The sequence below is a fragment of the Phalacrocorax aristotelis genome, chromosome 1, assembly GCF_949628215.1.
Source record: "Phalacrocorax aristotelis chromosome 1, bGulAri2.1, whole genome shotgun sequence".
Lineage (NCBI taxonomy): Eukaryota > Metazoa > Chordata > Aves > Suliformes > Phalacrocoracidae > Phalacrocorax > Phalacrocorax aristotelis.
Window position 1 is genome coordinate 28,961,544 of NC_134276.1, and position 22,155 is coordinate 28,983,698.

The 22,155-nt window shown below is 44.7% G+C and overlaps 2 protein-coding genes across 3 annotated transcripts in view; one reads left to right on the top strand and one right to left on the bottom strand.

The window, feature by feature from the left end:
* Positions 1-7,144, top strand: part of LOC142053745 (complement C4-like) — a 57,441-nt gene extending 50,297 nt beyond the window's left edge. The window contains exons 42-43 of the mRNA XM_075085809.1: positions 2,594-2,726; positions 6,177-7,144. Of these exons, the coding sequence (XP_074941910.1) occupies positions 2,594-2,726; positions 6,177-6,315 (272 nt within the window). The 3' untranslated portion in view covers positions 6,316-7,144. The remainder of the gene's footprint in view (positions 1-2,593; positions 2,727-6,176) is intronic.
* Positions 7,145-9,242: 2,098 nt separating this feature from the next.
* On the bottom strand, positions 9,243-21,412 carry STOML3 (stomatin like 3). Of its 2 annotated transcripts, none has more exons than XM_075085856.1 (6): positions 19,683-21,412; positions 15,799-15,902; positions 14,878-14,950; positions 13,556-13,638; positions 10,812-11,015; positions 9,243-10,030 (listed from the first exon to the last, which is right to left on the bottom strand). In XM_075085856.1, the coding sequence occupies exons 1-6, from the start codon at positions 19,732-19,734 to the stop codon at positions 9,830-9,832; spliced, it is 717 nt and encodes a 238-aa protein (XP_074941957.1). In that variant the 5' UTR covers positions 19,735-21,412; the 3' UTR covers positions 9,243-9,829. The 2 variants fall into 2 exon arrangements, with proteins under 2 accessions (XP_074941957.1, XP_074941968.1); XM_075085867.1 differs by having other exon boundaries at positions 9,243-10,141.
* Positions 21,413-22,155: the final 743 nt, after the last annotated feature.

The window sequence follows — 22,155 nt, forward strand, 5'->3', positions numbered from 1 at the left end:
TGTGGTTGTCAGTTTTGAGTTTGGCAGCCAGAGATTGCCTTTAAAAAGCAACTTCAAAGATTTCAAAATCTTCCCTATCTGGAACAGAATAATCATCTCCTTTGATCTTTGCCCAGGGGACTGGCAATGTCACCCAGTACTTCAAGGCACACAACTTGTGAGCTGTGCCCAATTTCCAGTTCCTGTCAGAAAATCAGGTGCACATTTTGTGAGTCCAGAGACATTATTAGTCATACCCAGGGCTTTCCACATGCAGGGGAATGCTGATGTACCTAGTCATCAAAACACCAGCTATGGGGAATTACAGTACCACGATGGAAAGTTTCATTAATCCGTCCAGAAAACCTACAGGATCTACAAGGATTTAGAGCTCTGGGCCCCAATGCATTTGTAGTCACAACTCACAGGCAAGCACTGGAAAGATTTGTTTCTTGGCAGCTGAGAGAAACATCCTTTGAATCTGAAGTCAAAGGAAAGAGAAGAATCCTCCCATTCCCACCTCCTTCTTTTTGATCCCTTTAAAATGCCCTTTGGTTTGTGCTGTATGATGCAGCTTATGAGCATCAGTAGGCCTTCTGCAGGCTTGGGAAAGGCTGGGAAGAGGCATGAAGCCATGATGATTAAGAAAAAGCAAGGCACTGCGTCCAAATCAGCTCATGACTGAATTGGAGTTATCTGTTGTATTTCTTGTGGCTGTCTTGAGTGAGGTCTCTATTGCCAACATCCAGGGTGGGTGAGAATTAGTGGGGTGAATTCTCATTCTCTGGACCCTGGCATTATTTCAGTATCAATCCTTGCAAATAAATGGTTGATTTGGAAGACAGATGGAAACACTTACTTGTGTTTAGGAGTCAGCAAAAGAGAATTTTGCAGGTGGGCATTCCTCAGATTACTTTGATTATTAATAGAATTAGTGCATGTGTTTTTGATGGCTAACATTTTTGCTGTCCTATGAGTCCTTTAGGGGAACAGTATGGCCCATGCAAAATAGCACAGAACCTTTTTTTCTTTTTTCCTCCATTAGAGATTCTTGAAACTTGAAGTAATTGTTTCCTTTAAATTCTGCCTCGATACTTTAGAATATTATATTTTACATTTTTTTTAATTGGAGATTTAGAATTGGAAATGACATAATAACCCGTTAAAGTAATAACTTAAATGCTTATAATCCCCATACTCTGGACTGTATTAGGCCATTTGTGAAGCATATGAACTGAGAAACACCATGGTAATTTAAGCACAATGAACCTGAGGCATAACATCATCATTTTCTCAAGTAGTCCTGATCTATCTTTGCATTCCTTGAACAAAATGAAAATTCAGTACACCATATGGCATAGGAAAAATAGAAAGGTTTTGGGTTATATGAGAAAACCTACAGTACTGTATTATTCTTTGAAAAAATGCATATTTAAGCCAGCATGCAAAACTGACAACTGACTTTTCTCTGGCCTGTAAGTACCATATGTAAAATTAATGCAAATTTTAATTAGGAAATAGGTAAGGGTCTTAGTGCTAGGTTTCACAGATTAGCACTCTACATCAAATTCTCTGAAATCTTATTAGTGTTGAAATATTCTACTTCAGGTTTTGATTCTACTCTTAGGATTTTATTTTGAGCACCAGACTTTCCGTACTTGTAATAGAATACTTTAGACAGCAGAAGCTGCACAAGTTTCTGTTAACTGATGGAAAGACTGTGGTGTCTTACCTGTAACTTAAGCTGGTTTAGTGCTGAATTTGTCAGCACAGTTTTGCATGACATCTCACATTATAGTTAGAAAGAGAGGAAGAAATGAGAATTTTGCTATTATTTGCATTTTTTTTTCAAATGGACTTTGAAAAATGCTGGTTTAGCCAAACAACACAGTATCTTCATGATCTGTGGCTAGTCTGATGAATAAGCATCTTTCTGGCTCTCATGTCATTGCAGTACCTGAGTACTCTTCTCTTCTGCCTTGGATGCCCACTTCTGTAATAGGCACTGCAGCTCTGGAATAAATAATCTTCTGGGTCAGAATGCAGACTAGAATTTTTAAGTTATTTTAATGTGGAGATCACCAAGTGTATGTCCTACATATCAGCTTTATGGTGGATAGTATAAAAGCTGAATTGGTGACTTTCAAATCAGGTGCACTAAGGAGAGTGAGTTTTTAGTACTGCCTGCTTCATTGTTGAGCCTCAAGCCCTTTGAAATTAGTTTGTTAGCTTAAGACCACTACAAGCCTGAGCAATCTGAAATATGAAAAGATAGCATGTTTTCTTTTCCCTTTGGCTTTTCCTTCAATCTCTGAGATTTAAACAGACTCCATAAGGCCTGAAAGGTCTCTATCGCAGAACAGGTCCTTCAATAACTACTGAGGAAGCCAAGACAAGAAGCTAAGACAGAAACAGCTTACTTTTGTCAGGTAATGTTAAAGGAAATATCCTACCACAGTAAGGCTGTTTACTCCCGTGTCAAGCCACAACCCTCAAGTGAAATATTACCTTGGCTTAGCAGTGGTGTAATTGATCACAAGGGGTTGTGTCCTGTGGGCTATGGTTCTACTCTTTACTAGAGAGATTCACGGGGTTTTCTCTTCTTATGCCACAGCTACTGATGAAAGCGTCCAAGTGGGTGCCCACCGACAGTTCCTAACACGCTCCACGTGCAAGTTAAACATGGTTGCTGGCAAACGATACCTCATCATGGGGAAAGATGGGCAAACGGTTGACTGCAACAACAAGTAAGTGCAATGGTTTCCGAGCAGCAGTAGCTGTTGTCACAGACAATGAATCCAGAGGATACTCAAACTATTAGAACACCTCCAGAAAGCAAAGGGAGGGCCAAATTTCCTAAGGACTGATTCTGCTGGCTTTACTAAAGTGCAGAGAGTACCACTCCATGGGCAAAAGGCAAGCTGTAGGGAACAGCTGAGCCACCCAAATCTGTCAGCTCATCTATCTGTGCAGAGCTTGGTTCCCACAATTCACAGAATCAAAATCTGGCCCTTACTCCACTACGTTAAAAACTCACAGCTAGAAAAGGAAAAAGGGAAACTCTACATGGTTCCTTCTACTGCAGACGCCTTACACAGCTCGTGTTTGCAAAAGAAGTGGGTGGGACTGTGTCTAAGAGCAGCTCTTATACCTTCTGTTATATCACACGTGCAAATATCTCATTCTTCTCATTTCTCATTGTCACACTTCAATGAAGAAAGTGAATTTATCTGAGAAGGAATTTAGTCTGACTTGATTAAGTATTCAGTGAGGAAGCCTTCGTAAATGTTTGATTTCCCTGTGCTTACCTGGAGGAAGGTAGTGCCTTTGAAATCTTCTAGGAGGGAGACCACCTCCACCAAATTGTAAGCACCACTTCTTAAAACCTTAGAAGGTCCCCTCTCTCAATGTCTATGTGACACCAACGGGAGTGCTTAAGTCGGGGGCCTGCTTCAACAGATGCCTGCTAAAGACTGAAGTCTCCCAGCAGAGATGCAACCTCCGAAGCCTTCTCCAGTCCAGTCGTAAAATGCCAAAATCACAGAATCACAGAATCACAGAATGGCAGGGATTGGAAGGGATCTCTGGAGACCATCTTGTCCAACCCCACTGCTTGAGCAGGCACACCCAGAGCAGGGGGCACAGGAACGCATCCAGGTGGGTTTTGAATGTCTCCAGGGAAGAAGACGCCACAGCCTCCCTGGGCAGCCTGTGCCACTGCTCTGTCACCCTCACAGGAAAGAAGTTTTTTTTCTCGTATTCAGTTGGAACTTCCTGTGTTCCAACTTGTGCCCATTGCCCCTTGTCCTGTCATTGGGCACCAATGAAGAGTCTGGTTCCATCCTCTTGATACCCACCCTTTAGATATTTATTAGTATTGATAAGATCCCCCCTCAGTCTTCTCCTCTCCAGGCTGAACAAACCCAGTTCTCTAAGCCTTTCCTCAGAAGAGAGATGCTCCTGTCCCCTGATCATCTTCATAGCTCTCCACGGACTCTGTCCAGTAGTTCTCTGTTTTTCTTGAAATGGGGAGCCCTGAACTGGACGCAGTACTCCAGACATGGCTTCACTAGGGCCAAGTAAAGGGAGAGGATAACCTCTCTTGACCTGCTGGCCACACTCCTTCTAATGCATCCCAGGATACCATTGGCCTTCTTGGCCACAAAGGCACATTGCTGGCTCAGGGTCAGCTTGCTGTCCACCAGCACTCCCAGGTCTTTCTCAGCAGAGCCACTTTCCAGTAGTTCAGCCCCCAGCCTGTACTGGTGCAGGGGGTTGTTCCTTCCCAGGGGCAGGACCTTGCACTTGCTTTTGTGGAATTTCATGAGGTTTCCCTCGGCCCAGCTCTCCAGACTGTCCAGGTCTCGTTGGATGGCAGCACAGCCTTCTGGTGTATCAGCCACTCCTCCCAGCTTGGTATCGTCAGTGAACTTGCTGAGGGTACATTCTGACCCTTCATCCAGGTCATTGATGAATATGTTGATCAGGACTGAGCCCAGCACAGACCCAGGTGAACACTGCTAGTTACAGGCCTCCAACCAGACTCTGTGCCATTGATCATGACCCTCTGAGTTCTGCCCTTCATCCAGTTCTCAATCCACTCACTGTCCACTCACCCAACCCACACCTCCTAAGCTTACCTATGAGGATGTTATGGGACACTGTGTCAAAAGCCTTGCTGAAGTTGAGGGAAACAACATCCACTGCTCGCCCTTTATCTACCCAGCCAGTCATGCCATCACAGAAGGTGATCAGGTTCATCAAGCATGATTTTCCTTTGGTGAATCCATGTTGACTGCTCGTGATAACTTTCTTTTCCTCTACATGCCTGGAGATGGCCTCCAGAATGAATGGTTCCATCACCTTTCTGGGGATGGAGGTGAGGCTGACTGGCCTACAGTTTCCTGGGTCATCCTTCTTGCCCCTTTTGAAGACTGGAGTGGTGTTGGCTACCCTCCAGTCCTCAGGCATCTCTCCTGTTCTCCAGGACCTTTCAAAGATGATGGAGGGTGGCTTAGTGACAGCATCCGCCAGCTCCCTCAGCACTTGTGGGTGCATCCCATCGGGACCCATGGATTTGTGAGGATCCAGTTTGCCTAAACGATCTCTAACCCAATTCTCCTCAGCCAAGGGGAAGTCCTCCTTTCCCAAGATTTTCTCTCTCACCTCTGGGGTCTGGGATGCCTGAGGGCCAGCCTTAGCAGTAAAAACTGAAGCAAAGAAGGCATTCAGTAACTCTGCCTTCTCTGCATCCTGTGTCACCAGGGTTCAGCAGTGGGCCCACAGTGTCCGCAGTCTTTCTTTTACTACTGATGTATTTGAAGAAGACCTTGTTATCCTTGACACCCCTTGCCAAATTTAGTTCCAAGTGGGCCTTGGCCTTCCTTGTTGCATCTCTGTATACCCTGACAACATTCCTACATTCCTCCCAAGTGCCAGGCCCTTTTTCCACATATCATAAACCTCCTTCTTCCATTTGAGTTCTTCTAGAAGTTCTTTGCTCATCCATGCAGGTCTCCTGGCTCCTTTGCTTGACTTCTTCCTCATAGGGATGCACCAATCTTGAGCTTGGAGGAAGTGGCACTTGAATATTGACCAGCTGTCTTGGACCCCACCACTTTCTAGAGCCCTAACCCATGGGATTCCTCCAAGCAGGTCATTGAAGAGGCCAAAGTTAGCTCTCCTGAAGTGCAGAGTTGTAATCCTACTTGTTGCCCTGCTTCTACCACGCAGGACCCTGAACTCCACCATCCCATGGTCACTGCAGCCAAAGCTACCCCCAACCCTCACCACACACCACAAGCTACATGGGCCCTCACATCAGAAAATTAGGAAACATTTTGGGATACTTTGTTGAAACTAAATTCCCCTTTACTGTGTCCCACTGCTGTTCACTGTGGCTTTTTGTGCCAGTCCACAAAATTCTAATAGAAACTTAGCCCAAGCTTACCTGGTTTCACTCAAAACACAGCTACGGATTTGTCCTAGCTTGGCACTGATTCTTCCTAAACTTTATTCAAAGCTCGGTTAACCTGCTGGTGGAACTAGGTTTCAGACAATTTTCTGGGCTAGTGTAATTCCTCCTGACCGCAGACATGCCTCAGTGGAGGGATGCAACACCACAGGGTTTACACTTTCTTGTTGCTCCATGTCAGCAGTAGTGACTCACTGCCTTTATCTGTCCCACTTGCTCTCAGGATGCAGTACGTCCTTGATGCACAAACCTGGATCGAGAAAATTCCAGACAACAACGAGTGCCGCACCACCCTGCACCGGCACGCCTGTGCTCACCTGCAGGACTTCATGAACATGCCTGACAACCTGTGCTTCTTCTGAACAATTGCTCTGCTCCCCACATCCTCTCTGGGTGACTGAGACTCAGCTCCTTCCTAAATTTTTCCTGCAAAGCCTGTACATCACAGTGGCACCTGAAAGACTGTAGAGCTGCTTCTTTCTGTTGCTCTTTGTTTTGCTGAATGGGGTATCTTGTAGATGCAGGGGGGTGGGGAGGGAGTGTAATACAACAAAAATTGCAGTTACTCTACTACTTATTGCGTTTATTGTCCCTGCCACTGGTGAAGAGAGAGCAGGAATTTCTGTCTCCCTGATCCATGATAGAACAGTGCAATTATCCTGCAGGGGATCAAAGGGAAAATCAGTTGTGCTTGTAGAGCTGATTAATTCCTGCAGTCATTGTCACTGGACATTAAAGAGGCCAAGAAATTTGCATGGGTTAGAAAGAAGACCAGACATTCACGGGTTTACCAAGTATAGCCTGTGTTACACTGTTACTGAAAGAAAAGAGATACTGACACTCATGCTTTAGCACATCAGTTAATTTCTGATTTTAACTGTGAGTCCTCAAGTAGGGAATGAGCAACCCACTTGTACCGCAGCAGGATTCCCATACACACTTCTGAAGCTGGAACTGGAACTGGCCCAGCACCAGGGATGGGCAACTGGGCTGGATGTGTCCTGTGCCTGAGCCAGGAGTCCGGCGCCTGAGCCAGGAGTCCTGCATGGGCTAGTTAGTGCTGGTAGCTCACTGAGGGCACAGAACTGCTTTTTAATTGTACTTTGTAATCACATGTCTTTCAAGCTTTTCTTTTTTTTTTTAGACTCTAATTAATTTGCATTACTTAAAAAAAAAAGAAACCTGACACGATCTGTGGTTGCATTTTTCTAAAGCAATGCTGCTTCTGTGGCTGTGCAAACAGCGCTATAGCGGAGCTGTAATAGTTGTCAGTGAAAGATGTAGGTTTTGCTATCACAGTAATAAAGGCTTCCACAAATGCCAAACTAAATTGGGATGAAAAATAACCCCAAAACTCAAAACCTCTCTTTTCTTCTGTAGAAAATGTTCTGTTAACGCTGATAAGTAGATAACTTGCAAATACAGGTTTTACCAGTTTAGTTTGCCAGCAATACGCCATTTGGCAGTCATGTCTGAAGCAGAGAAGAGCTGCAATGAAAAGCTGTGTTTGCTGAACAGGTCACTGTCCTCGGATGCTTATACACTGTCTTCGTGCCAGCAGTTAGAGTGCAAAAATTTGCAACCTGGACTGCTTGTGTTACACTGCAGTAAAAATAAGAAGGATCTGTATCAACAGTATGATAAATACTAGGTCCATGATCTGGTTAATTTGGAATCAGATGACCCTACTGGATAGGAGGGGCAGCAATGAACATTGTGTGGCGGAGGCACTACATGGGAGCAGCACGTACCAGAACAGCTGCTCCACAAGAGCCTTCAGATTCATAGCAGAGAGCCCAGCACTGTGGACCAGCACTGTGACCCTCTCAGCTATTGGTGAACACTGTAAACTCAAGTATCACGATAGCTGAACTCAGATACCTGCAATGATGGGGCCTGCTCAGCTGACAGGAATTGCATGGAGTGTGGGGAAGGCTCCTTTTGTGAAAACCTGCACCACCACTTCATGACATCTGCAAGAGAAGATAAGAAGCCTCCTGAGGGTGAAAGACAGACACTTAAATTGACACAGGATAATTTGTTTTCCTCAAGGTTTGCCCCAGTGTATTGGGTTTGTGTGGCAAGGTTTTGATAGCAGGGGGGTCCACAGGGGTGGCTTTTGTGAGAAGGTGCTAGAAGATGCCTGGTAGAGCCAATGACAGCTGATTCCAAGAGGGACCCACCACTGGTCAAGGCCGAGCCCATCAGTGATGGGTGGTAGTGCCTCTGGGATAACATGTTTAAAAGGGGGGAAAAAACCTGTGGAGTTGCAGTCAAAGACTGAGAATAAGTGAGAGAAACAACGCTGCAGACACCAAGGTCAGTGAAGAAGTAAGGGAGCAGGTGCTCCATGCACCAGAGCGGTGATTCCCCTGCAGCCTGTGGTGAAGACCATGGTGAGGCAGGCTGCCTCCCTGCAGCCCATGGAGGTTAATGGTGGAGCAGCCTGTGGAGGACCCGACGCTGGAGCAGGTGGATGCTCCAAGGAGGGTGTGACCCCGTGAGAAGCCCGTGCTGGAGCAGGCTCCTGGCAGGACCTGTGGCCCCATGGAGAGAGAAGCCCACGCTGGAGCAGGTTTGCTGGCAGGACTTGTGACCCCATGGGGCACCCGCACTGGAGCAGTCTGTTCCTGAAGGGCTGCACCCCGTGGGAGGGACCCACACTGGGACAGTTCATGAACAACTGCAGCCCGTTGGAAGGACTTGTGTTGGAGAAGTTCATGGAGGACTGTCTCCTATGGGAGGGACCCTACGCTGGAGCAGGTGAAGAGTGTGAATAGGAAGGAGCAGCAGAGACAAAGTGTGATGAACTCACCACAACCACCATTGCCTGTCCCCCTGCACTGCTCATGGTGAGAGGTACAGGAAACTGAGAGTGAAGTTGAGCCTGGGAGGTAGGGGGAGAGTGTTTAAGATTTGGGTTTATTTCTCATTATCCTACTCTGACTTTTGATTGGTAATATATTAAATTAATTCTCCCCAAGTTGAGTCTGTTTAGGCCATGATGGTAATTGGTGAGTGATCTCTCCCTGCCTTTATCTCGACCCACAAATCTTTTGTTATATTTTCTCTCCCCTGTCCAGTTGAGGAAGGGACTGATAGAGGGGCTTTGGTGGGCACCTGCCATCCAGTCAAGATCAACCCACCACACCAGCTTTCAGGTTTAGGAAATGTGACTGTAATGCATAGGCATACATTCTCTTCCTTTTATTATAGAGCTTATAGAAATGTCAGTGACATGGCAAAATCCAGCTAAGGTCAATAAAGAAAGTACTAATTTTCACTCATATAAGATAAAAATAGGCTGTTTTACTGACATACCAACTCTCTAGTAATTCTGGTAATAGTTACAAAAGTAGTTACAAAAGAATACCTGTAAGGTTATGGGTCAAATCCTTCTTTCCACTCCACAGGACTTGAGTTAAATACCAGTGTCTGACCCTTTTGCTGTGTGTACATCAAGAGCTCAGAGGTTCTTGCTCAGCAGACAAATCACCAAATAGTTCACAGAATCACAGTGATTCCGAATTCTGTGAGTCCTGAGAGTTGCTGCTCTCAAGACTGTAAAATGTGGTGAAAGCATCATTAAAATGTTACATTAGGTCTAACATGCATTTTACATATTTTATTGCATTTTACGTATTTTCTTCCATGTCATTTGGAGACAAGGCTAAGCTGAAACTGCTTAGTGCCTGAACTTCGCAAATGCGATCTCCTAATGTGGGAGCTATGTGCGGTTATTAAACTATTTTTACTCTTATTTTTGATACAAAGGGCCAAAGCATGCTTCTACTTTAATCCTGGTAATCTGGAATGCCTTGCTTCCTAGGAAACCCTTTAAATCTCTCTGCCCGAGAAGCTAGTGTAAAATGGTCTCTATCCCCCCCTATTTTTCTGCCCGAAACTGTCAAGCATATTCAGAGGGAGAGGGAAGACGATAGTGGAATTATTCTCTGCTGCCAAGGTGGTTAATGTTTGCAGGTAGCGCAGCTGAAGACCTGCCGGAGAATCAGCCAGCACCATGGAGGCCTGCTTGAGGGCTTTAGAAGCATTCATTTCTCCCTGTGCTGCCACAATCTGCAAAGTAAGAGAAATGGAAGCCACATTGTGACACTGCCCGTAGCGGGAGAAATCCACCTTTACAATGAGGAGAAAACAAACAGGCACTTGGATGCCGGATAGGACATCCTATCGGATAGGATACAGGATACAGCCCTGCAGCACTGGCACGCTCTTCTGGGCTCAGGCTCCTGGGTGCTACTGCAACTCATGTCACCACTGTGCCCCCTGCTCTGCCCGTGGCTGCTGTCCTGGCTGGAGAGGGGTACACTCGCTGGTTTTTTTCACTATGCCTCTTCTTTGACTGAAAAGAGTAAATCAGGTTTTGGCCGCCTTCTCTGCCACCTCCATGGCTACCAAATTAAAACAAATAAAACCCCAGATGGCATTTTAAAGCTTAAACCAACTTGGTTCTGTACTCTTAGTTGTTACGACAGAAGATACAAGCCCTGCTTTGATTAAATCTCAGTCAAAGATCTGCTCAAGCTAGAGCTTCCCACAAGCAGCAGACTTCTTTCTCGCCACTTGTAGCAGCCTCTGTACAAAGAATAGACTGATTTATTTAACTTACTAGATAATATCAGAACCTTCATTGCTTTTTGATAGGAAATAACTCTTCCACAAGAACCTGGGGAAATACCTTTAAAATAACTCTCTGATTCTAAGCAATGAGATGTATAATTGGAAAAAGCATAAAGGAAAATTTGCTATCATTGTTGAAGAAAGATACTTTTTCTAATTTGCTACTCCCCAGAACAAATCTCCATGCTTGTCCATGAATTCTGAGAGACACGTTCACCTGAATACTGTGCGCAATCTCCTCACGACCTGCCAGGAGCTGAGCCAAGCTCTGTGTACCCAGAGCATTCCTCAGGGTTGTCTGTGCCAAGAGGAAGGTAGCCGAATGGACATCAGTGACATTAGCAACAGCACTGACAGCACTGTAGATCCTGTAGCATACCACCTCATCAACTTGGGCAGTAACGGCATCTTTTGTGAGAACCTGCATTGGAGAAATGTGCAGAATTAGAGAAGGATCCAATAACACACCCCCTGCCAAGGAAGGTGGGGTTAATTTTTTTTCCCTTAGTGAGGAAAAGGCCCTGATAATTCAGGGAAACTAACAATTTAGTTTGGTTTCTTTGTTATTCCCCTGAGAAATAACTTCCAGGAAGTTATCCTGCATCACCAATAGTTTAAACCAGAGCAAACTGTTGTACATAAGCCTTTGGATAACCGTTTCAAGAGTAAGTGAATCTTATAACCTGCACGAATTTCTTCTGCAATACTAAATGATGGTTATCCTCTTCCTTTCTGGTAGAAAGTTCCATTACTGATTTTATACATTGCATGCAGATTGGAAGATCTGTGTTACTTCCTCAAAACAATGTATTTGTAAGAAACACCAGCAAATTAAAACAAAAGTGAAAAGCAAAGTGCAAGAATTTGTGAGAAGAAACTCTGAAAAATATTTAAGTATTCATCGAGAAGATGTGTCATCTTTTGCCAGACAAGCCCCCTGTGCCTCAGCAGGCAGTTGGCCTCAGCAAAGCATTGATGATGCTACACTGTCTCTTCCTTTCTCAGCGTCTTTTGCCTGCAAGTAAGTGCTTCACAGAAGCCCTGCCAACAGCTCCATAATCCTTACCAAAAGCTGCTAAGCCTTGTACAGCACAAGTACTGCAACCATCTTCCTTCCAGCCTTGTTTTGGAGGAGCAGCTTTTCATCCCACCCCATGCACCCCTGCAACCTGCACCCTTGAGAAAAGGCTCTTTGTGATTACATACAGATAATGGTCCAAGAAACAGCTCCTGGGGAACGCAATGTGCAATTCCAGGGGCCAAAGTGGTCCTGGGGCTGTCCCGCCCTGCCTCTGCTCTTCTCTCTGCATAAGGAAGGAGGCAGTAGTGCCAACCCCACCTTGTACATTGGTGGGACTTGGGCCACATGGAACCGAAAGTTTTCCAGAAGGACAGGAATTGCTCAGAAACTGATTCTTCAGACTAAATTCTTTGGTCAATGTTTGTCAATAAAATGCCTGAAGATATGACTTTCCGTTCCTGCTTGGATCTGAATTTTGTGGATGATTGTCTGTTAACGCCTTTTAATTTAAGGAGATCTGTTATTTGCCTTTTAAGAAACATGTAGGGTGTGCATATCTTCAAGCAGTGACTGCAACATCACTGAATCATAGAATCATAGAAACATAGAATCATTAAGGTTGGAAAAGACCTCTAGGATCATCAAGGTCAACTGTTAACCCAACACTACCATGCCTCCTAAAACATACCCTGAAGTGCCACATCTACATGTCTTTTAAATACCACCCCCCCAGGGATGGTGACTCCACCACGTTTCTGGGCAGCCTGTTCCAATGCCTGACCATTCTTTTTAATAAAGAAATTTTCTTAATATCCAGTCTAAACCTCCCCTGGTGCAACTTGAGGCCATTTCCTCTCATCCTATAACTAGTAACTTGGGAGAAGAGACTAACACCCACCTCACTACAACCTTCTTTCAGGCAGCTGTAGACAGAGATAGGTCTTCCCTCAGCCTCCTCTTCTCCAGGCTAAACAACACCAGCTCCCTCAGCCGCTCCTCATAAGACCTGCTCTCCAGACCCTTCACCACCTTTGCTGCCCTTCTCTGGACACACTCCAGCACCTCAATGTCCTTCTTGTAGTGAGGGGCCCAAAACTGAACACAATATTCAAGGTGCGGCCTCACCAGTGCTGAGTACAGGGGCACGATCACTTCCGTGCTCCTGCTGGCCCCACTATTCCTGACACAAGCCAGGATGCCATTGGCCTTCTTGGCCACCTGAGCACACTGCCGGCTCTTGTTCAGCCGGCTGTCAGCCAACACCCCCAGGTCCTTTTCCTCCAGGCAGCTCTCCAGCCACCCCTCCCCAAGGCTGTAGCATTGCATGGGGTTGTTGTGACCCAAGTGCAGGACCCGGCACTTGGCCTTGTTAAACCTCACACATTTGGCCTCAGCCCATCGATCCAGCCTTTCCAGGTCCCTCTGCAGAGCCTTCCTAACTTCAAGCAGATCAACACTCCCACCCAACCTGGTGTCATTTGCAAACTTACTGAAGGTGCACTCGATCCCCTCATCCAGATCATTAATAAAGATAAAAGTCTTTTTTGAACAGTGAGCTGTATGTCAGATCCAATTTTATTAGGACATACTATTCTGGATATGTTACACTAATCTATTGTTTCATTTCCATGTGTGGAATAACAGTCCTCTCGTCCTCTCTGACTCCCATTTGCAGATCTATCCCCTTCCTTTATCTTTTATCTCACAGTTCTTAACGTGAGCAAGAGGAGTTTGCTTGGCCTGCAACGATGCATGTGCAGGTTTTCATAAGTAGATGAAGTTTTGTAAGCAGTTTGGAAGTCAGAAGATACAGCAAATAAGCTATAATCTATCTAGTAGCTCACAATCGCAAGGCTACAAAACACCTGCATTATTTTTGATTGTGCCACAAACCAGCTTTCTTTTATTTCTGTTTTAGATGGCTGCTAGAGAATAGTTACCTCCTGTGGAGGAATGTTACATGTAACAGTTCTAAGATCAACCTTGAAAAATGTATCTGTACATGGCAGTATGAAGATCAAACCTGAAAAATAAAAGTAATTAGATGAAACACTTGTTTATGAAAACTATATGTAGAACCAGGTATCCCGTGCAAAGCAAACAGATGGAACTATCCAGAGGGTGGGGAATAAGCCCACCTTATTACTACAGCTGTCCTTTCTGCTACAGGAGGTGACAACAGTGAGGTTTTGCATTTTCAAATAACAGAGGGAAATGCAGATATCTGCAAATAATGTGAATTTACTGGAGGTTAAAAGCATAGGGCTCTGGACTGGGAATGGGCAGATTGCAGTTCTGGTCTCAAATCTGCCATGAGACTTTTGACAAAGACTTCTTCCATGCCTTTGTTTATTTTCCCCTCTTTAGATCATAAGCCATTCATGGTACAGTATGTGTGTCCCCAGGAAAGACACCTCCCAGGACCAGATTTCTGCACCACCTGTAGGCCCCCACGTTAGGAATGTTGTCCTATGATTTGACCCGACCTGTGAAGGAGTCCCCACTCTCCCTTCACTAGAGAGAGGGGGGCTTGACATAACTTTTCTTCTAATCTCAGCACCTTGCTTAGGTGCCCAGAGACACACAGAATGCTGCACCTGCCTTAGCTGCTCTTTGGACCGTATGGCTATTATTCAGGAGGAAAGGACTTTTTCCTCTTATCTCAACTCCCAGTTTGTCCAGTTTCATTGCACAGAGGTGGTAACTGCAGCGATGCAAATACCTCATGTTGTTAGGTTTCGTTTTTATTTCTAATTTGTAACCTGACCCTAGGTGACTGTCACAAACTCTATAGATGCAGAGTGACTCTGCCCTGACACATCTACAATTTTCAGAGCAGAAGACATCTAAAGAGCTGGCAGCAATGAGCAGTGTTGGAAGCGAGGTACAGGAAGAGTGGCCACAGTCACCCAAAAAAGTCTGCAGCAGAGCTGAAGACTGCATTTAAACCTCCCCAGTCCCCCACCAGTGTCTGCAGCATGAACTCAACCTTCCGTTGGCCAACCTACTCAACAGCGAAGCCATACTTGCTATCAAGGTCCTCAGTCTTCAGTGTTGTGCTGAGACGGGGGGTGGCTTTATCTTTCCGTCAGAAAAACCAACAGCCTGCAGTAAAGGAACTGCAGCAGAGAGGACCATTTCATCCCCCCTCTGTGCTATGAAGAAGGATTTCACAGACCTCTGCAATTCTCTATGTGGTTAGAGTGCATCAGAGTAAAATAAAAACAGTGTATCTTGACGTAATAAAACTGCATGCATTCACCTGGTCCCTTTGCTTTCTTAGACAGTATACGTCCCAGCCGAAATACAACAGCACGTTCATATTCTCTGATGACCTAGGAAAATATTTTAAATTTAGAATTTTGCAGCTAACTCTATTCCTGCTCTCTGGACTGATATTTTTAAATCTTTGGCATCTATATTAAACGTGAAAAAAAGTACAAATAATATAGGAACCAACAAAGCTCCAAGTCACTAGGCATTTTATGACTTCTCCTCACCTCATCTTTTGCTGGAAAAACTCACACTCTGACCTGGCAAATATTTTACAAAGCAGATCAAATATGAAAGAGTTGACACTGATCTAATAAGGCTACCCACAACTCTCTCAACACCAGTACTCACTCAGAGGAGCTGTGGGCAAAGTATATTTCACCTCAGATAATCTACCTAACTACTTTGGTTAGTGTATTAGGACTACTCAAGGCCTGGTGTTCAGAGGAATCACTCTGGTAACTCACCCCTAAAACTTGCTTTAAATTAATCATATTATGCTCATGCCTTGAGGGGACTGTGGGGTCAGGTGTATAGTCCCTTAATGAAGGGACTTGCTCCATTTTTCATCAATACCCATGTTAATCACTATTGATGGCAGCATCAAATACAAGTTTTTCAGAAAAGTTTGTATATTTATTCTCCTAGTGTTGTCGTAAAGCAGGGAAGTTTAACAGATGATGGAAGTTGAGATGGGAAGAAATTAAATGAGTAAGTTGTGGTGATACAGAAAGTCAGTGGAAGAACATGGATCTCTCAGTCCCAGACCACATCTTCACTACAAGGCCTTACAATTTCCAAAAAGTTAACACGAAGTGCCTTGTTTTAACCAAACCAATAAATCAATAAACATAAGTAACAACAGTTATCATAGAGCGTCCTTTATGTGCCCCAAATCCCACTAACTTACCTTGATACATGCCCACATGGAAATAGGAAAGGTAATAAGCACCAGGAGGAAAGAAAGGAAAGCCAGGATCCAGCCACAGACACCAATTCCTTCCTGCCTGTCAGCTATAAAAAAAAAAAAAAAGGAAGAAAAGCAGGGAATGCAAATTTTGAAAAGAGTTCTCTGAGGGATGTAGATCTAGCCCAGTGCAATCATGACAGACCGCAAAGTCCAGAGACTCGTTCCCTCTTCCCTCCCTCCCATCGCGCAGTGAAAGCTGTAAAACACCTAACCAAACATCCAACCCTCTGCCTCTTTTGCTCCAAAGGTTGAAAGGTTCAGAAAGTACACTTTGCAACAGGGGAGAAAGCAGAAAAATTAAAAACATTGCCAAAGCTGGGGGCTGTGAAGGAGTAAATCACTGTCTGGAGTATCTGTGGATATGAATCTCTGCCAGTGAGCCATGGCTGGGGCAAAAGATTTAGTTTGTACGAAACAGGTAATAAGGAAGATGAAGGGAACTCTTACTACCTTTAGATGAAAGTTTCGAGGAATATTGATGTCATCCAGTTCATCCACTGGACCACAAGCTTCCATATCAGTGCTTGTCAAAATGCCTGCCCATGAATTTTGAGCAGTTCTCTCACTGTGTTCAGCTCTTCTCATCCCAAAATTTAATCATATTGAAATCAAAATATATCAAAATATTTTCATTATTTTACCGCCTGAAGGGAAGGCAGTGGTGAGTTGTTGTAAAGGAGAGGTGATCAATGAGCTGTTTGCTCTTTGAAGAGCCGCTGGAGTTGCTGAGGTCCTCACAGAAGAGGGCGAGGACTGAGACAGGCCAGTCCTGCCAACAGGACAGAGTGCTGCAAGGTCAACTGAATTTTGCTAAATGCAGAAATGCCCTGGATCAGGAGAGTCACGAGAAAAGCAGAAGCATCAGGGATGCAGGCTGGGCTAGCCCTAAGGGCTGCTGGGCTGCCAGGTTTGGGCCAGAAGAGGATTTTTGCAGTCATGAGCATCAGCAGATGGGAAGCTGAACGCCACAGCCTGTTTCCCAATGCACGGGGAAGAGGCAGAAGAGAGGGGCAAAGGCTCAGAGGTCTCCTCAGTGAACCTCCTCCATGCTGATGCAAAGATGCTGTGTGTTTTGGATATGTTACCTCAAAGGTACAGGGTATCACTGGGAATTTCTGCCATCAAATAACATTAACGTGCAGATAGAAATTGATAAATAGAAAACAATTAATTTTATAAATTGTGAGAAAAAACTCGTCACCAGAGTGAAACAGCGTGAGGCTACCTGGTCTATAAGGCACAAGCTAACAGAGCAATGGAGCAGGGCTGACAGGTTTGTCAGAAAACCCCCAGCAACACCAGAGGAGGAGACACAACACAGCCCTCCTGCAGCTTTTTCTTCTCTTGGGTGCAGTACACACGCTGGCAATGAAGTCAGGTTAACTGCAAACCTGGACGTTAAAACCAAGCCCATTGCTGCCTGCAGTTTTTCCCTTCCTACTTCTGGGGTCCCAGCTGCAGATTTAATCGCTCACACATAAATACCTTCGTGTCCAAGACAGTCAAGCTTCAGGCCTCCCTTTGACTGTTTGCCCTGAGAGCTGGGCACAGAATTGCTGCACCAGGAGCCCAGCTTTCCTCCTGACCCTTTCCAACAAACAGTAATTAGAACTCCCTGGTTGGTTAATGAGGTATCATCAGCCATGTTGCAATCAGTGGTAGGAAATTTGAGGAACTCCCCTGAGTAAATTACCATGCAAACCTTAAGGCCTTGTGTTTGAAGACAGGGCTTTTAACATTTAATGTGAAAATCTTTAATGCTTTCACTGCTGCTTTTTTGCCACACAGTGTTCTTCACGTTACGCTAGTGGGGTGTCAGGCTACAACAGGTACATGAAGTACCAGCAGTCAAGTGTCTTTTAATCAGTGGAAAGAGATCAAGAAAACATGTGGAATGGGCATAATTCATAATTCATGTCTGAAGCTTGGGGTATTAATCACAAAGGGATGTTTTGTTCAGCAGAACTCAACATTCTTCTCTCTATTTCATCTAAATTATTAGCTTACAGAAAAATGTCTGAAGACCTTTTTCTCTAGTGCCAAACTTGATAAAAAACCTCTTCAAAATCAATTTTGCATTGTAACATCACCTGCCATCATCCACCTGAGACCACTGTGATGATACGTGGTAGGAATGACTCAATCCACAGATGGGGGTGAATGGCTGGGAACAAATGCCCACACCCTGCAGATTGATATTCAAGCAGCTGAGAAAAGGTAGGTCAAGATATCACTTATCACCGCTATGGACATGAAGTATACATCCAAAACTTAACAAAGCACAAGTGCATCGTTCTCCATGAAAACTGTCCTAGAGATCCTGTTACCCATGTAGACTCCAATGAGAAAAGCAGGATATGACAGTATGCCTTTTAATGGTGAATCTAGACCTAGATCTCAAAAAAAGCCACCAAAAATGTTCTCAGATTACCCCAAAGTTTCAAACCATTTAACCACAAGACAAATGGAAGACTCTGGAAAAACACAACAGTGAAGAATAAGCATCAGTCACAACCCATCAGTGACCTGTTTTTGCCATGCCTGTATATGGATTACAATAGTCACAAGCACCAAAAACCTCACTTGGGTCTACACTCCAGAGCAAACCAAGAGCTGCAATGCACTGCAAAATCACAGAATCACAGAATCCCAGGGACCTCAGGGATCACCTAGCCCAACCTTTCTAGGAAGAGCACAGTCTAGACAAGATGGCCCAGCACCCTGTCCAGATACTCTTGAAGGTGTCCAATGTGGCCGAGTCAACCACTTCCCTGGGGAGATCATTCCAATGGTTGATTGTCCTCACTGTGAAGAATCTTCCTCTTGTGTCCAACTGGAATCTCCCCAAGAGCAACTTGTGTCCATTCCCCCTTGTCCTCTCCATGTGACTCCGTGTAAAAAGGGAGTCTCCGTCTTCTTTATAGCTACCCCTTAAGTGCTGGTACATGGTGATGAGATCCCCTCTGAGCCTCCTTTTCTCAAGGCTGAGCTCATCAATCAGCAGTTGTGGAAAAGCTCCTGGGCACCTGTAAAACTCACTTTGTTTTTTCTTGATACACTCATTGGTGGTTAGACTCAATCTTAAAGGTCTTCTCCAACCTAAATGATTCTGTGATTCTATGACCATGAACACACTTGATACACAAAACCATGATGTGGGTGTCAAACTTGAAAAGCAAATTAAAAGCTTATGTCCAAGTTGTCTTGTGAAAACTATAAAGAACAGTAGGCAAAAACCTCCCAAGTGTCCTACAGCCACAAAGAGAGATGGAGTAGCCTCAGCTTTTTGTAACCACTGCACCCACCTGCTTTCTACAAGCACACAAACCATTCCTGCCAAGACTTACGCTTGTCCCACTGTACTATCCATACTAACAGCCAGACACGATGTTGAAAACAGCACGCTTTGCCAGTAACAACTTTGGTCTGGCAGCAGTTCCCTTGCTTGAAGAGAGCACCAGGTGCTCATCACACAAGTCCAAACACACCAAGTGTCCTTTTGGGGCTGAAAAACTCTTCTGCCTTCCCTAACTCATATTTTCCCCTTTCCACCCCATCCCTACGTACAGAAGTGTATCAATAGCTGAATCAGCCATTTTAGCCCCTGGTGTCATTTTGCCAGAAGGTAGATGCTGGCACATGCCGGCAGGGCAGTATGATGTAATTTGCTCCGTCCCTCACAGTGGCAGATGCTGAACTTTCTCTCCAGCCTACGTGGGAAACATAAAGAATGAATGCCTCGATTGAAATGTACTTTTTTGATCGGTTAGTTTTGCTCCTTTTTATTAAGAAAAACACATACACACACAAAAAGCAAGGCTTACCAATTAGATGCTCTGTGTTGTTCTTCTTGGGCGCCTCTCTCTGGGGATCCATCTCTTTCGAGGGCAGCTCTAATACACCCTCACAGACAAGACAGCAGCATACCTCGAAACAGCACAATGCTCATGCAAAGTGCTGAAGAGAGGGGCGGGGTGAGAGAAGGAGAAATTCCCACTTGTACGAGAGCCCTCTGGGAGTCAGTCACCCTGGGGAGGAGGGGATGTTTACAAAAACAGTCCTGTGGATCAGGGTTGTCTCTGATGTAATTCCATGGTCTCTGTGGCCGTCTTCTGGGTGGGGATGCACTTGGCGCAGCTGGTTTTACACCCCACAAAATCCAAGCTGGAAATTATTTTTATGAATCAGTGGTATCTGTCACCAGAGAGAAAAAAACAAGACGACGACAAGACAGAAGACAAAGAGAAAACAAGGGCTCTGAGGAGCAGCTGAGGGAGCTGGGGTTGTTTAGCCTGCAGAAGAGGAGGCTGAAGGGAGACCTTATTGCTCTCTACAACTACCTGAAAGGAGGTTGTAGCAAGGTGGGTTTTGGTCTCTTCTCCCAAGTAACAAGTGATAGGACAAGAAGAAATGGCCTCAAGCTGCACCAGGGGACGTTTAGATTGGATATTAGGAAAAATTTCTTCTCTGAAAGTGTTGTCAAGCATTGGAAGAGGCTGCCCAGGGAAGCGTTTGAGTCACCATCCCTGGAGGTATTTAAAAAATGTTTGGATGTGGTGCTTAGGGACATGGTTTAGTGGTAGACTTGGCAGTGCTGGGTTAACAGTTGGACTTTATGATCATAAAGGTCTTTTCCAACCTAAATGACTCTGTGATTCGATAAAGCCAGGGCACAGGCTGAGTACTGCTCCTCTGCTGTATACCTCTTAATATTATGGGGCTCAGCTACTGTTCAGATCTCAAACACTAGAAATGTAAATAGTCCTCCAGGGGAGGTTCCCATGCTGTGTAGAATAGCTCATCACACACTTCTCCATACTGTACATCACAGTAGGTTGAACCCTGTTGTGCTAGATAACCTAGGAACCACAGTAGAAGCATTTCAGCTCCGAAGTCTTACAATTTTCCCTAATAACATTTTTCACAAATTTTTTTTTTAATACTGACACTCAAACCAAGCATAGCATTTCAGACTAAGCCATTTCTGAAGGCTGCAGCAGCAGAGAGCAGCCTTCTCAAAGGACACAAATCTGCTGCTTATTTGAAGGAAAAAAAGAGAGGTGGCTTTCCATGTGATTTATGAGTCTGACATGCAACTGCATTAATTATATGGCTTTTGCTGTGGGCATCCATCGTCTAGAATATCTTTGCAGATCTGGTTCCAGCTTCCTTTTACTTAAGTCCTCATCCTTGCCAGTAATCACATCGGCCCCAGATGGGTCATGCAAAGCTGATTGCTTCCCCGAGAATCCTTCCTCAGCTTCACAGAGGAAACTACACCATTGAACGGATTGTGTAAATCACAGTGAAAACCATAAGCAGAAACAGCTTGCAAAACTGGGATTGACAATGCTCATTGCTATACCATCCCAAATATGTGACAACATCCATTTGCAGTCATTTTGTAGCATTTCCCTGATTATTTGGCTTCTCACGCTGAGCTGTATGATCCAACCTGCTCAGGACAGATGCCTACTAGTAGGGCAGCAAGGGTGGGTGACCAGTTAGAAGCAAAAAGTACTTTAATTATTTCAGAAGCAAAAATGTAACGTGCAAAGTTACCCCAACATCTTTTTCTTTTTTAGAGCAACTCAGTTTTATTGAAAACTTTATTCCAAGTCATTTGAATGCCACAATCTATACAGCTGCTTACACCTGCTCATCAGAGAGCTGAGCAAAACTTACTACAATCTAGCAGAAATAATTGCTCCCCGTTGTTTATTGATAATTCCCTGAGGTGCTTCTAATTATATCCCTTGAAAGGTGACTAAAGCAGATGGTGTTTTTCTTTTATGTTCAGGAACATCACTGTATTAGTTTCTCCATGTTAACTTCAGCTGCACTTTTATTCCCCATTTCAAAAATCTGAAGTCAAAGGCAGGGCAATCTTAATCCTCCCTCCTTGGGGCTGTACTGAGGCATGTGCATAACTCACATCGCAGAGTGCTATAAAACACTCAGAGAGGAAAATACATGCGGGCTCTGGGGCAAAGCAGTTCACAAGCGCAATTCACTGATGCTGAACAGCCTGGCAGAGCCCTGTGTCACAGAGCGGCACCACAAACAAAACCAGTTTGAGTCTAAAGCCACTTTAGCAGGACTTAATGACTGAGAAGCAACATTAGGTGAACGTGGCTCTGTCTGGTGGCAGTTCAGCTATTTCTGCGATGTGCTGATGTAGCTAAGGCCTTCAACTTCTATTCTGAAAGCGACAACAAAGGCTCAGGTGAGGCATGATGATTAGGTGCTCACCTGTATGCAGGCCATCCTCCAACACTTCTCTGCACTGAGTGCTAC

Excerpts from the sequence above, each read along its gene's own strand:
- STOML3 (XM_075085867.1), bottom strand. The coding sequence starts at position 19,734 with ATGGATCCCCAGAGAGAGGCGCCCAAGAAGAACAACACAGAGCATCTA. Across the intron at positions 15,903-19,682 it reads CAACACAGAGCATCTAATTG|CTGACAGGCAGGAAGGAATT; the intron begins GTAAGCCTTGCT and ends TTTTTTTTATAG. Across the intron at positions 13,639-14,877 it reads TAAGAAAGCAAAGGGACCAG|GTTTGATCTTCATACTGCCA; the intron begins GTGAATGCATGC and ends TTTATTTTTCAG.